This window comes from Diabrotica undecimpunctata, chromosome 1 (assembly GCF_040954645.1).
Source record: "Diabrotica undecimpunctata isolate CICGRU chromosome 1, icDiaUnde3, whole genome shotgun sequence".
NCBI lineage: Eukaryota > Metazoa > Arthropoda > Insecta > Coleoptera > Chrysomelidae > Diabrotica > Diabrotica undecimpunctata.
The window spans coordinates 5412587-5428691 of record NC_092803.1 but is presented as its reverse complement, the minus strand read 5'-3'; the positions used below and the strand labels follow the sequence as shown (position 1 = coordinate 5428691).

Sequence of the window (16105 nt, the reverse complement as noted above, 5' to 3'; positions counted from 1 at the left end):
AGGTAAGTAATAATAGTTGTAATCGTAAGGTATTAAAGGGGAAAGGTGCAAAATGTCGCCTGTCAAAATGTTCAATGTGTTTTAAAAGTATCCATTTTTTTTTCAAATCCTGAGAAAACTAAACAGCATTTTTGAAAAATTTAAAGGCAGAATGAAATATTTATTAGAATAAATAAAAAGTTTATTTTGCATGCAATATTTTCAATTAAAAATTATACTATATTTTCTCTTTTATTTTCACTCCTGTTACATAACATATTAAAATAAACATTGTAGAAGTTTTCAGGGACTTTCTGCCCTCAGTAATAATGTAATCTTTCATTCTGCGTTTAAATTTTTCAAAAATATTTATTAGTTTTCTACGGATTCGAAAATAACGGATACATTTAAAACACATTGGAAATTATGCCAGGCGACATTTGGCGCCTTTCCCCTTAATTAAATAAATGTATCTTTTACAAATGGCAAGAAACTTTTTATTTTTGAATAAAATAAAGAAGTTTTATTAAAAAATAAAATTTACATAAGTACAATTTAAAAAATATATTTATTTAGTTCAAAAAAATGTTTCAATCATATACTCTACGACACTGGTGTAACACATCTGTAACCATTCAAAATACCCTCGTAATAGGATTATAAGGTATTGTATTCCTTCAGATACAAGGTGGGTTAGTCGAAAACATCTTAAACCGTCAGTTTCAGGTTGGTTTTTACTATTATATCGTATTACCTATCCTCTCTGTATTTCAGCTCTCTAATTAGGGTTAAACTTGTAGTGAGCTATCGACAAATTGTGAACCGTGTATAGGTAGTTTTCATTTGCAATACATTTATGTATGACGTGAAAGTTTAATCCTGCAATGTTGAGTAAATTATATAAAATGACCATTGGCCATCTTCCGGTGTTTCTGCCTACGTTATAAGCCGCACATTTCTGGTCGACTGAGTTAACGCCCGATTTTGTAATGTTATAAACGATTATATAAATGATTACATATATATGTAGTTGATGTGCACCTCAAGTCAAACTACATTTATTGGTCACCCTCCCGAATTTCTTGTCAGGGTATAGATTAACTTACTGTTCCATTCATCGTAGCTATAATCCATGTTCTATTAATCATAGCCATATTTTTATCGTTATCCATGTATTAATAAATAATGTATTAAAAGTATTATGTTTTTAGAAAGAAAATCATTTTTATTATCGCATTAAATAAAACGATGTCAAATAAAAAAAATGACTCAATGTTTAAGTTTACTAACTCATTTAAAAATAATAATGTTTAATCATATCTTGTTGATAACATATTACAAGACATATTTTTACTAGTTACATGCAATCAAAAGGCCCGATAGATAAAAGAGATGATTTTATAAATAATATCCAATAAAAAATATAGGTTAACTGCAGCATAAAAAATCATCATTATTACTTATATTTACTGCAAACAGCTGAGATATTGTTTTTAATTAAGTTTAGTAGAAAAGGCTCATCCCAAAAAAAATATATCGAAGGTATAAAGGTAAAGACGGGGCCTGCGTAGCGCAAGCGGTCGGATGTTTGCCTCGCAAGCCGGTGGTCCGGAGTTCGAATCCTACCGCCGGCATTTTAAAAATGTCTATAGGCCCCAGGTCGACTCAGCCTGAATAAAAATGAGTACCTTGGGTAAAACCGGGGGTAATAATAGACGGTTGAAGCGTAGCACTGGCCATGTTACCTTCCTTGTATACCGTAGGCGCTAGATATAGCAGACTACCCTGCTATACTCCCAAAGCCGCGACAGCGGTATAAAACGGGAGACTATTATTATATATTATAAAGGTAAAGACAACTTCAAATATTCAACCAAGCATGCCGCATTGCATGCATGGACATGGAATCTCTCTCTTCAGTCCGACTACGAAGGGAGTGTAGTAGTTATCGTGATGTCGTATATTGTCCGTCTCCAAAGATCTCTGTCTCTCTTTATTTCTTTTAACTCATGCATAAGTATAGAAAGGGATGTTTAAAAAAAAGAACAAATCAAAACCATGAATGAAACCATCAGATGTAGATAGTTTTCAGCAATGCATTTCCGATATACTTAGTAGTCCTGAAGCAGAAAATAATATAAACAACTTAAATAATAAATTAACAAATGCCGCACTGGAAAGTCAAAACAAATTCTGTCCTATAACTCAAAAAGAAGGAAAGATTAGCCAAAATACCAGGCAAATAATGCAGAAAACAAGCGAAATGAAAAGCGAGACGGAAACTAAAGCCGAGGAACTACAAAAATTATATAAAAAAATATCCAAAGCTGTTAGACAAGACACTCGAAAATACAACCAAGAACAAATCGAACATACCATTGAGAACAATAAAAGTATGAAAGTATTGAGAAAAAGACTAAGAACGGGGACAAGGCAGATAATAAAGATTAAAGATAGAAATGGTCATCTTACAACCAACAGAGAGGAAACCCTTAAAATAGTTGAAGACTTCTACAAATTGCTGTACACAAGCCAACACAAAGCAAATAGCAGAGAAGATCAAGTACCAGAAATATTAACAATGAAAAAGGGCATTGCCTATGATGACCTATGGTGCCAAAGCTATGGCATCGACAGCTACAACTTCTAAAACGCTGCAAATAGCTCAGAGGAAAATGGAAAGGTCAATGCTGAGTATATCGCTTCGTTACCGAGTTAGAAATGAAGACTTAAGACGAAGAACAGGAGTTACCGAGGTAATTTCCCGAATTGCCACACTGAAATGAAACTAGGCCAGACACGTCGCCCAAATCAGTGATGAAAGGTGGAGGAAGCGATTGCTTGAGTGGAGGCCGATGTTAGACAAAAGAAGTAGAAGAAGATCTCCTACTCGTTGGACTGACGATCTCAAGAAAATGTCAAGAAATTGGATGAAATGTGCTCAAGATAGAACACAATGGACAAAAATGAGAGAGGCCTATGTCCAGCAGTGGACATATTCCTCCCTCATTCAAATTCTCTATAGCATCCGTTGTCAACAACAAAAGCGTCAGGTGGTAAAAAGTGGCTGAAAGGTTTTATAAAGCTCCATCCCCAACTTTCCTTCAGAAAACCCCTATGAACGTCTCTTGCTTGGGTTAAGGTATTCAGGAATCGCCTACAAAAGAGCTGCCACAATGAACAAATATTTTTTTAGTGACTAGGACTTCCCTATTCACATCCCGGACTCTGCAAATCTACTTTCAGAAGGAAGCCCATCCCAAGCAGAACCACAACCATCCTGCAGCGGTCCTGGGCAAGGTATCGTCAGCGTAGAGGACATAGTCCCGCTTCCACGACTACCCCCAAGGACCCCTATAAACCAGACAGAACTCCTAAAGCAAATTTAATGACATCAACACCCTACAAAGCAAAACTATATGTGAATATTGCTAAAAAATCAGCATCTGTAGTCAAAAAAACAGTTGTTCACATCAATGCAATCTAATGTAAGCCGAAATCGTATGAACGCTGAAAACAAGAACAATACTCAAAGAAATAGAGAAATATAGAAAGAATTGCGTTTCAGGTGGAGGGATGGGTAAAGGAGTTCCAACAGGAAAAAGAAAACTAATCGGAGTGAAACCTAAATCAAACCAAATCAAAGGAAAACATGTTAGTGAAACGCGCGATAAAGAAGAACATAAGATTTGTATCCACGACAGCAGCGACGACATGGACGATATTGATACAGATTGCCTTTTTTGTGGATGTTTGTATTCTTCTGATAAAGGGGAGAGCAATGGAAACAATGCAGAAGATTGTGGGACAGATGACAACTTCCTGTGCAAGCAGTGCAAACAATTTCTGTTATAAACCAAAAAAAAAAAGTAATTTTTTGCTAAAAATCGCTAAAATGTAATAGTAATCAAAGTTTTATTGTGTAATTAATTCAGTAGCGCACCTAGAATTTGTCTCTGGGGGGGGGGTTTAGTTGGTCACCGAATTTTTTTTATGATATTACCTCCATTTTGAGTGCTTAAAATGTGTGAGTAACAGTGTCGGAAATAGGTTCCTGGGGGGGGGTTTAACCCCCCCCTGGGTGCGCCTATGAATTAATTGTTTGCTAACGTGTTTTAATGTTTACAGTGTATTTGCTCATGTATTAATCCAGTTTATTTGAAGAACAATGCGTTAAAATAATTTCTATCACTTTTATAGCACTGTATAACGTGATATCTCATACTAGGATACCACATAGTCTCATATTAACAGGTTACGTGCCATGAGAGGCCAATACGGACTCACACATAAAAGTTATATACGGGCCGCGTGATGCCGACGTGCTAGGTCGTCAGAAAATGCGGTGTAAGTCAACAGCGGCTTGTCGAACTATTTTAAAATACACGGGGACATTTCAAGCCCAGCCAGATGGTCTAGAAAGCATACTTGGTCTGAGCTTCTGAGATGTCAACGAGGACTCACATGGAACATAATATTTATAAGTAAAAATAGGCAATGATCTGAGTCTAGGTTTGCGCCTCTATAACTTCTGCAGTTTATTACGTGTGTTATTTAATACTTCTTGAATCCATAAACTTTACGATTACCAAGAGGTTTAAAAAAGCGGCTCGTATTCATTACCTTACAATTGTCCTTTTCAACTCTACATTAGTGCCTCTATGTCTATCATATCTAATATTTCCGCTGTCATCGTGGTTGATTTTTCTGTGTAGATAGATCTTATTTGATGTACGTTTTGTGGATGTAGTTCATCAAACAAAACATATTTTTCTAAATAGTTCGCGAAATTTTCTATTTGAGAAGACAATGAATAAGTAGGATTAACTGGATGGCATTAATACATAACACTTTGCTAACCATAATTTTGATGTATACGCCACATGAGAAAATTCACGTATATCAAGATAAAGGCGAAGGTTAAGAGTTTATAGATAAAAGAAATAGATTAAAATCTTGGTCTTAAAATTTCCGTTGTGGACATACGCAATCTCATTAGATTAGAAATACGTTTATTATAATACAGTTACTTTTATCAACTTACCATCGGTGAAACCTTGTAATAGAAAAGAGAAATAAATAAAATTATTTATAGTTCGGCTTTATGTACAAGAGAGTAATAAAAGTGGCAAAGTTTTCACATACGAATTCTGGGTAATCAATAGCGTGCCATGTTAATTCAAAATAATTCAGTGCTCAAATTTAAGTAAATAAAACTATGTATTTGTATAGCTTTTGATTACTTTACAAATCAAAAATAGATAACTTCGCCATATCACAAATATCCGTAGTATCTATCATAATCTATATATATATATATATATATATATATATATATATATATATATATATATATATATATATATATATATATATATATATATATATATATATATAGTAAACTCTTAAATATTGGGGAAATCTGCAAGAAATACTATTTCTTGCAGATTTCCCCAATATTTAAGAGTTTACTATTTAACTAATCTGCAAAGATTAGATTTCTTTTCTATATATATATATATATATATATATATATATATATATATATATATATATATATATATATATATATATATGAAGTAACAAGAACTCCAGAGACCTCTCTGATAGTAAATTAGGTGAACCGCAAATTCAAAACCTCTTACTAGAGACTTTTAACGACGCTAGAAGTATCTTTTTACTTCAACATGCATCTACGATTCACCTTTGAAAATTACTATCTTTTTCGCTCTTTACGTAGAGAAAGACGTTTAAATGAAAGTAAAAGATTGCATTTCATTTCAATCGGAACTCCACCATTGCTCTACACGTGTTTCGAGTTATTCAACTCATCATCAGGAGCACTTGTGGAAGTTCAACTGAAATGAAATGCAGTCTAGTATTTGGTTATTATAACCAAAATTTTGGTGAAGAACTTATGAAGAACGAAGAGGGTAAAAATAAGACAAGGATGACGATAGAGATTCTGCAGCTGATGGAAGAAAGATCCATTATGGATAATATACTATCTAATATACCACCATTAATAAAAATCAAGTTAGTATTAAATGACACGTTAGAAATCGATGGAATATACGACTAGGGAGCAAATATGTCATTGATCAATGCAAAACTATTACGGATAAAAGACCAATGTTCAAGAAAGGAGATAAAAAAGACCTCAACAATTATAGAGGTATAAATCTACTGAACACCCCACTTAAGTTGACCACAAAACTCTTAACCAACAAAATCAATAAACTAACAACTTTATCAGATAAACAACAAGGATTCAGATCCGGAAGATTCTGCGTAGATGCCGTATTTATACTAAAACAAATCACAGAAAAGACCATCGAACACAATAAACCAGCACATCTATGTTTTATAGACCTGGCAAACGCTTTCGATCGCATCCAAGAAGAAGTCTCACACCTACGGTATATAAGAAACATACCAATCAATATTATACAAACTATCGAAAACATCTACTTCCATAATCGAATACGGGCAAAGATAAATGGAAAACTAACACAGTGTATACCAGTACAAAGCGGAGTCAGACAGTGTGAGTCGTTAAGCCCACTTCTGTTTAATATAATAATGGACGAAATAATACAAGCAGTACGTAAAGTTCATAGTTACAGAATGGGGAACAAAGAAATCCAAATATTAGGTTATGCAAACGACGCCGCATTAATCGCCGAGACAGAATACCAGCTCCAAAGATTAAGACACATCTTCAATACAACAGACAAAAAATACAATATGATAATATCAGCAGAATAAAACCAAATGTATCACAACATCTAAATACCCACTACGATGTAAAATCGAAATTGATGGGAAAATAATAAAGCAGGAAGCAAGGTTTAGATATCTGGGGATAGATAGAACTAGTTAGATAGGAAAATAATAAAGCAGGAAGCAAGGTTTAGATATCTGGGAATAGATAGAACTAGTTACGGAGTTAAACAGGCTTTAAAGCCTACATACAAGAAGGAAGAAGTAGAAATGAAAATTTAAATTATGATTTTTTAATTGGGTTAGATTGTATGACGAGTTTTAGATTAAATTAAAACGAAGATCTAAGGATCACACAATACAACAACCCCAAGGAAATTGAGAATACGTTAATTATAGATAATGTCAATACTCCTGAGTTTCCAGGTAGGTGACATATATTCAAATGCCTTTATTATTGAGATACTCAAAAATCAAATAAATTTTAATGAGAGTATAAAATACAGACAATTTTGAAATAAGAATTAATCATTTACATTTAAATCAACAATCAGAAATTGAGGAACTGATTAATAAATATAAATCAATATTTGCTAAAGATATAATATGATGTAGGCACTGTAAGAGATTACGAAGCTCATATTGACTTAACGGTAGAAAAATAATGCTCCAAAAGGCCATACAGATGTACCATTGAAGACAGAAAAGAGAAAAAATTAAATGGAAGAACTATTATCGAAAAATTTAATTGAAGAATCATACAATCCATTTGCTGCTCCAGTAACTCTCGCATACAAAAAAGGAGAAGACAAAAAAACTGCCATAGACTTTGCATAGATTTAAGGGAACCAAATAAAGTTGTTATCCCACAGTCATAACCTTTTCATTGATTGAGGACTTGTTAAAATAGTTAAAACTAGAAATTGTATATACTTTTCCATTTTAGACATAAATTCAGCATTCTGGTCATTACCTATGAGAATATAAGATAAGGAAAAAACGGCATTTGTAACACAAGAGCACCATTTTCAATGGCCTTGTTTCCCCTTTGGTTCGAAGGCGGCTCCGGCAAGTTTTCAAAGGATTTTAAGAAGCATTAAAAGAAAATATAATCTTTTCACAATGTCCTCTATATATTAAATATTCTGACTAATTTTATTTCTTGTTCGTTGTTTTATAGGCCCAAAATATAAGTCTATAAGACCGGATGTTTTCTCATAAGGTACGATAACCCGATAACCTATAGATATGTTAAAATAAAACTGTCGGAAATAGTGTCCGTGTCTGAATCATAAGTATTTACTAACGATCTAACGGTCTAGCATTAAGTAACGATTATAGTTATCTATTTGGCTGAACAATTCTAGGAAATAGACGAACAGTACCTATCATTGTACAAGTATGACTCCCTTATTTATCCGTATCTTATATAAATAAATAAATTCAAGGCGGAAACAGTTTGATATGGGTATCAGGGGGGTATTTTAAATAAATATATATATATATATATATATATATATATATATATATATATATATTTTACCATGTATATAAAGTTAAATATTCTCTAATGTAATTTGAATAAAAGTTTAAATTATTTATGAACTTATTAACCAGATACAGTATTATCGTTTACAGTGTAAAGTTGCCTTTTTCATTATACAGTGTGCTGGTTTTATGCAAAATTGGCATAAAACCGGCATCCTAAATCTTTGCCCAATTCCTTTTTTTAATGGGAACCCTGAATGAACTTCTGGAGTGACGAAAAGCCTCAGCTCACGTGGGATAGTAAATTTCAAGCATTCTTTTCGTTCACTGTTTTTTGTGCTATGAAAAATAAGAAGAATAAGATAATCGCTCTCATGATTTATGACAAAAATTTAAACGGAGAGCGTTACCACAACATTTTACGGCAAGTAATTGTACCAGCACTCCACGCTTTACATAATAATAAGGCTAACGAGGTTTGGTTTCAACGAGATGGAGCACCGGCTCGCAATATTCGAGTCGGCACATAGCTAATAAAGATCCGTTTCTCTGGTCACCAAGATCCCGATGTCACCGTTAGATTACTATATTTGGAGATATGTTAAAAATAAGGTGTTCTCTGAATCTGTCACTACTGAGGAAGCTATAATAAATAAAGTCCTTTAAGTTCTTAACGAAATAGGTAAAGAATCAATATCAAGAGCTACTAATGAAAATCTGATTAAAAGAGTTCATAAATGATTGGATGTTGATGGGTAACATTTTGAACATTTATTACATTAATATGCTAGTGTCTATTTTGTTTGATAGCATCTTTTTAATTGTTCAATGTTCAAAATAGTCTACCAAAAAAATTTTTTTGTAGCAAAAATGTATAAAGTTAATTTGTTTGAAAACTGCAAGAGATAGGTATATTGAATACTAATACAAATCGATAGGGAAAAACATATTTTTCTAAAATAATGAATCACATACAGGCTGTCCCATTTGAAAAAAAGGAATTAGGCGAAAATTTAGGATGCCGGTTTTATGCCAATTTTGACAGCACCCTGTATAATAAAAAAGGCAACTTTACACTGTAAGCGATAATTCTGTACTGGTTAATAAGTTTATAACGAATTTAAACTTTTATACAAATTTCATTAGAGGATATTGAACTTGATATACATGGTAGAAAAGTGTAATTTTCATATGGAAACCATTATAACTCAAAAACTGTTGACAATAGGTATAGGCGAGTGTTACCAAAAAATGTTCGGATTAACGTGAATATTTCTAAAATTAAAAAATATACAGGGTGTCCCATTAAAAAAAACGAAATAATAAGCAACTTCTACTAAGGAAGTAGAAAATGGATGAAAATATTTGTCACTTTTCAAAGCCCCTTGATTCCAATTTTTATGATTCAGTTAACTTTAGTTCACGAGATATTTCTAATTGGCCGTTTATCTGCAGCACCCTGTATGTAGTATTTAAATTGTTTTATAAATATGTCTTTTCTTTTTTATTTTTCACCTATTGAAATCGGACTCGCATTTGAAAACAATTCAACATTTGAATTATTAATTGTTTTATTTTCAGGTCAAAAACAATGTTGTTCGGAACATGAACAAATGTTTGGATGCAGGTTTGGAAAATTTCCTGATAGAAGTCGTAACGGATAAATCAATAGGTCTGGATACTCATAGAAGGACTCGGGAAGTGGTGGTGCCGGCAGACTATCGTACCAAAAGTGGCGCTTTATACAAAGCCAGAGCCTTGCAGTACTGTTTGGAAGATGGCGTGAATATTCTTAGCGATAATGATTGGATAGTACACCTCGATGAGGAAACATTACTCACGGAAAATTCAGTAAGAGGTAAGCGTGTATATTTTTTTAAATTTGTTCCATATGCTTTTTTATTGAGCTGACGAATGTTATTTTACTTTAATTCTGTCGTAATTCTTTACTATTTTGCGATTTAGCGATAGGAGATAAAATATACAGAAGGGGGACAAAATGTTGTATTTTATCAAATTTAATCAATTTTTACTGTGTATTCATTCGGGGAAATTGATCGATAAACTACCACGCTGGTCTGTGCGAGTTGGTAGGTGTTGGGGACTTGGGGAAGTAGTTTGAATTTTGGTCAGGCTAGTACTGGGATTTCTACCTGGTGGACCATAGAGTCATGACAGATGGTGAATGTTTTTTATAATAGCAATGCAAAGCTGAAAGACATTTTAAAAGCTCGTAAAATATTGTTATGCGGCCTTCCAAAAAATATACAGTTAAAAAATTGAGCTGCATTGAAGAATTACCAGCTTTTCTCGCTGTCATACCGATATCAAAGATGCTGAGCGCTCTGGAAGGCCATACAAAAAAAAACGCTGTAAATTATTATGGAAAACCGCAAAGTGCAGTTTCAAGAGATAGCTGACACTCTAAAGTTATATCAAAGAGTAGGATTTTCACTATTATACACGAACATTTAGGTATGAGCAAGCTGTTTTCAGCTTGCTCATACCTAAATGTTCAGGTATGAGCAAGCAGAATTGCTTATAAAGAGGAAGAAGAAGCAATATGGTTCTAAGGTCCAGTAGATGGCGCTTAGTTTTCAGAAGATTTGGTTCGTTATTGCAGAACGTGAATCATATTATTTATAGAACCTATAACTCTATTTTCGAAAAAATGTTGGTTGGTTCCTTGTTGCATAACGGGGTCCAATTGTCTCAGATATGTAGAAGATTGTTACAATAAATGTGATTTATGTAACGGTAGAAAAGGTCCTAGAATAAAAAGTCGTGGTAAAATGGCACAATATCTTTCCGGAGAGCCTTTTGAACGACTTCTTGGGGAGATTCTTGGTCCGCATCCAATGACAGAAAGAGGAAACAAGTACTTAATGGTCGCAATGGATTATTTTACAAAATGGCCTGAAATCGCACCCCTTCCTAGCAACCACAGTAGCAGAAGCATTCATAACACACGTATCTAAACGTGGTGTTCCTTTAGAGTTACACTCCGATCAAGGATGAACTGTTGAATCAGAACTACGGCAAGAATTAATGAAAAACTTGGGTATTAAGAAAACTCGCACTACGCCTCTCCATCCGCAATCAGATGGGATAGTCGAAAGACATAATATAACTGTTTGCCAATACCTTTCAATGCTCGTCCCTGATAATCAAAAAGATTGGGATACTTTAATTTCTTTATTTCTGCTAGGCTATAGAAGTTTTGAACATAAAGCGACCGGTTCTTCTTCATCTATGATGATCACTGGATGAGAAATGCAGTTTCCTAAAGATCCTAATTTTAGAAGATTGCTTCCCTGCTACGAAGAACGTTTATCCCTGATGTACATCGAAAACTTAAACGAAAAATTGAAAAAAGTCTACGAATTTCTAGTCTACAAGGTCGGGATCGACATGCATGCTACCGGGACAACTTCCAAAAGAGACGACCCAGTGTGGTTATACACTCCCAAACTGGAAGGGTCCGTACACCGTCCTGCAGAAAATAAACGATCTAATCTACTGCATACAGTTTTTGGCTAGAAGTAAACCCAAGGTATTTCACATCGAGAGATTAGCTCCTTTCCATGGAACTGATCCACATGGTAAGCTTCAGTCGGTCGTTGATAGGCCAGTTATTCGAAGCGAATAATTATAAAGGAAGGAGCAGTATTGCGATAGTTCTGTAAGATTTATTCCATGTAGAATTGAAAATCTAGAATGTTCTAGATGTTATCAAAATATTCCGAAATGTTTAAAACGTCAAAAAAGGTATATAAACAGGAAGTTGACAGTTCAGGTGCTAGTAGTAATTGAGTTTTTGAATAGTTTGGTCATTCAGTTAAATTTGTTATTAAGTATTGTAATATTGCCTATAGGAAATTAGACGTAGACATCAGTAACACTCAGATGGGATTCAGAAAAGGGCTGGGTACAAGGGAGGCTCTGTTTGCAATGAACGTTCTCTCACAGAGATGCTTAGACATGAACCAAGAAATTTACACCTGCTTTATTGATTTCGAAAAGGCCTTTGACAAAGTACAACATGAACCACTAAGACAAATTCTAATAAAGAAAAATATAGACAGCCGAGATATTCGAATAATATGCAACCTATATTGGAATCAAACAGCAAATGTGAAGGTTGAGGGTAGGCTAACAGAAGAAATTCAAATCCGTCGAGGAGTCTGGCAGGGATGCATCTTGTCTCCACTTTTATTTAATCTGTATAGTGAAGCTATTTGTGAACAAGCACTCGAGGAAGAAGATCTTGGTCTAATAATAAATGGTGAGACGATCAACAATATAAGGTATGCTGACGATACGGTTCTCCTAACGGGAACGCTAGTAGAACTACAACATCTCGTTCAAAGTCTCAATATATACTGTAACAGTTACGGCTTGAAAATTAATTTGAAAAAAACTAAATTTATGGTAATCACGAAATCAAAGAACATCAGAGCTAATCTTGTAATAGACAATACAACGATTGAGCGTGTGTCCTGTTATAAATATCTAGGTGCTTGGATCACAGACGATACTGATCAAACAAAAGAGATTAGATGTAGAATAGAAATCGCTAGATCAGTCTTTAATAGAATGCGCAAACTCTTTTGCAATCGTGATATCAATATAAAGTTACGAATACGAATGCTGCGGTGTTATGTCTTTTCTACCCTGTTGTATGGAGTAGAGGCTTGGACACTAAAACAGTTGACCACAAAAAACATCGAAGCTTTCGAGATGTGGTGCTATAGGCGCATTCTCAGAATATCATGGATGGACCGCGTCACTAACACGCAAGTACTCCAAACTTTAGACAAAAGATGCGAAATTCTAAATGAGATAAAAACTAGAAAGATGGAATACTTGGGGCACATTGTGAGAGGTGAAAAGTACGAACTTTTAAGAAATATCATGCAGGGCAAAATTAAGGGCAAAAGAAGTGTGGGAAGAAGAAAAATATCGTGGCTTCGTAATCTACGTGAATGGTTCGGGTGTAGTTCGATTGAACTTTTTAGGCGCGCTGCTAACAAAGTCGCAGTGGCCATGATGATTTCCAATCTCCGCTAGGAGTGGCACGAGAAGAAGAAGAAGAATATTGCCTGGTGTTTTCAATAAAAGTGATTTTAAAGAATTGTAACAAAATGTTTAATATTCAAAATATTCAGATATGAATTATCAGTGGAAATTTTCGATATTTTGAACCCTGATTATGATTATATCGTACATGTAGGTTTTTTGTGCGTTTAGAGTTCTAAATAACAGATGTTCATACGATTATCATGAATATATTTGATTATCTACCACAAAAACACTTTAAATAACCGAAAAAATTATAAGAAATTAAATCGATTATATCCTAATGAGAAATAGATTAAAATCTTTTAAGATAATAAAAGTAGAGGCTAACTCCTAGGATGAGATCACAACCCAACAATAGATGACGCAGATATACAAACAATTATAATATGTAAAGATATGTAGAGATACAAAAAATTCGAAATCTCTGGGGACGTCAACTGTTTAAGGTTTTCCGAAAATATATAGAAATAAAGTGTGATTCACGTATGTGTAGGATCTAGCACTTTCAGATTTTTTTTTGTCAATAGAATACTACACTTATAGTTTATTTTTATGAACGAGAGAGTAATTAGCATAATTTTAACTGGTAGCTCCGACCACTCCATGGGCGTGCTCAAGATTAATTGAAAAATTACTTTGAATAATTGTAAAAAATAAATGAATTATTTCAGTGTTATAAAGTGTTATGTGTATGTAAACAAAAGTGACCTCTTTTATCACACACTATATTAGAACTGACTGGCCTACATTAAAAAGGGTTTTAAAAAATTCACATTTTTTTTAATTTTTAAAAATTACAAAAGAGAAAAAGAGTTTTTAAAACCGTCTAAGGTATGTTAAATAGATGAATAAAAATATTAATATAAAACTTACAGCTACTTGTTACAAATCCAAATCAGATTCAGAAGATGAACTTTCAGAACCAAGATTTATAATAACTGGCTCGATCATTTTATCAGTAATATTGTCCAGCTTCCACATTTTTTCCTCTTCTTTCTTCTTCTTTCAGTGCCTATTCGTTCCGAATATTGGCAATCATTCTGGCTATAATTATTTTATTGACTGATGCTTTAAATAGATTCGTTGTTGTTGTGGAGAACCATTTCCTCAGGTTCTTCAACCATGATATTCTCCTTCTCCCAATTTTGGTTTCCCTGGAGCATTACGTGGCATTTGAAAACTACCACATTTCTCTTCCTTAATAACTCTGTAAATCGTAGATTTCCCAACACCAAGTGTACTGCTAACTAACTCAACGGTCTCATCAACACTTTCACATAAACGTTTGTCTGTAAATGATTTAAAACAATTAAATATTAATGTTTTTTCATTAACTGTTAGAGGACCAATTTTTCGGCGTTTACACGGCACTTCCAAATTTTCCATAACACTAGTATACACAATAAACTGCACCTTGCAACTGAAGTACCTACTTTTAGTGAACTGTTAAGAATTTTGAATACGCCACTTGGACCTTCCTATATACAAAATGGAAAAACCCACTATCACATTTTCTGTGGAATAAGTTTAGAAGGTAATTATCTAGTCAATTACTGTCGTAGATTCCTGGAATTAAAGAATTAAATGTTTGATTGTTGAAACCCTTACTTCGTGGAATGCACTCATTTCAGATAAAATAAAACGTTTTATTTTATCTAAAGAATTAAAGTTTATTTTGCAAATAGGCAAAGAATTAAACTTTATTTTGCAAATAGATAAAATAAAACGTTTTATTTTATCTAAAGAATTAAACTTTATTTTGCAAATAGGTAGGTACTTATTAAACTTTTATTGGTTATATATAACCAATAAAATAAACATCTTACATTTCTTGCAAATTCATTAGTACCTGTTAACCTCCATCACTCCGACACTGGCAACCTTATTTAGGGATTAGTATCCCTCACAACTATTGTATTCTATTCTGCTCCAACCTTTATACCTGGTGGTCATACTCAATTTAAAATTGTTTTCCTATATACTTCTGTAAACTTGTTGACAAATATCTGTTTTTCATTGAGTCACCCGTATCAACAGTTTAGGGATTTGCATACATAATTTATTGTTTTATTACTCTTTCATACATAAAAATACACTATAGTCATTGGCTGTAACACAGTCTGTTAAATCTTTTTAACTATAAGTATTTATATTTTTAACAATTTTAATATTTATAACAAACCTAAGACAAGACACAAAAACAAGAATCTATAAAGCAGCAATTGGCAGACCAAGAAAAATATGGTGAGATAATTTAAACAATTTATGAGGCTAATATTGAAGAAGAAACAGGCTTTAAAGCCTAAATACAAGAAGGAAGAAGAAGAAGAACTTTAAATATATCAATAAAACACTGAAAACTTTGTTTTCAAAACTTCCACAAAATTTATTATATTTTATCACTACAGCTGTTTTGGCATAGTGCCTTTCTCAAGTGAGACTCAAGTCAAGGGTTTTCCGTTGTTAAAAATTACTGTGACACGTCGATACTGAATGGTTTGTAAACAAAGAATGAATTGACAGATTGAAATGAAACTTCACATACGTTCATAAGAAGAGTGTACAAACAAACAAAAAATAGGCTAGTAGCAATGCCATCTCTTATCGAACCGCAAAACTTATTGAAAAGAAATTGCGTAGCTACCTTAAAATGGAGATAGGCATGACACTTGGTCAGAAGAGAGGGAGAAAGAAGGGGCAAACATCACTATTTGGAGGAGAACAAGTGAAACAAAAAGACCAAGAGCAAGATAATCGAACAGAAGAGAGGATACAACCTAAGTTGGCGGAATAAATTGAATAAGGAGAATGTTAGATAACGAGCGGAAAGATG

At 33.4% G+C, this 16105-nt stretch overlaps 1 protein-coding gene across 2 annotated transcripts in view; it reads left to right on the top strand.

Annotated features, from left to right (window-relative positions):
* egh (beta-1,4-mannosyltransferase egh) overlaps positions 1-16105 on the top strand; it is a 67559-nt gene that overhangs the window by 31027 nt on the left and 20427 nt on the right. For both annotated transcript variants that reach the window (XR_011951320.1, XM_072536200.1), the window contains exon 2: positions 9772-10048. Coding sequence is in view for 1 of the 2 variants with exons in the window: in XM_072536200.1 (XP_072392301.1) it covers positions 9772-10048 (277 nt within the window). In the remaining variant the exon portion in view is untranslated. The remainder of the gene's footprint in view (positions 1-9771; positions 10049-16105) is intronic.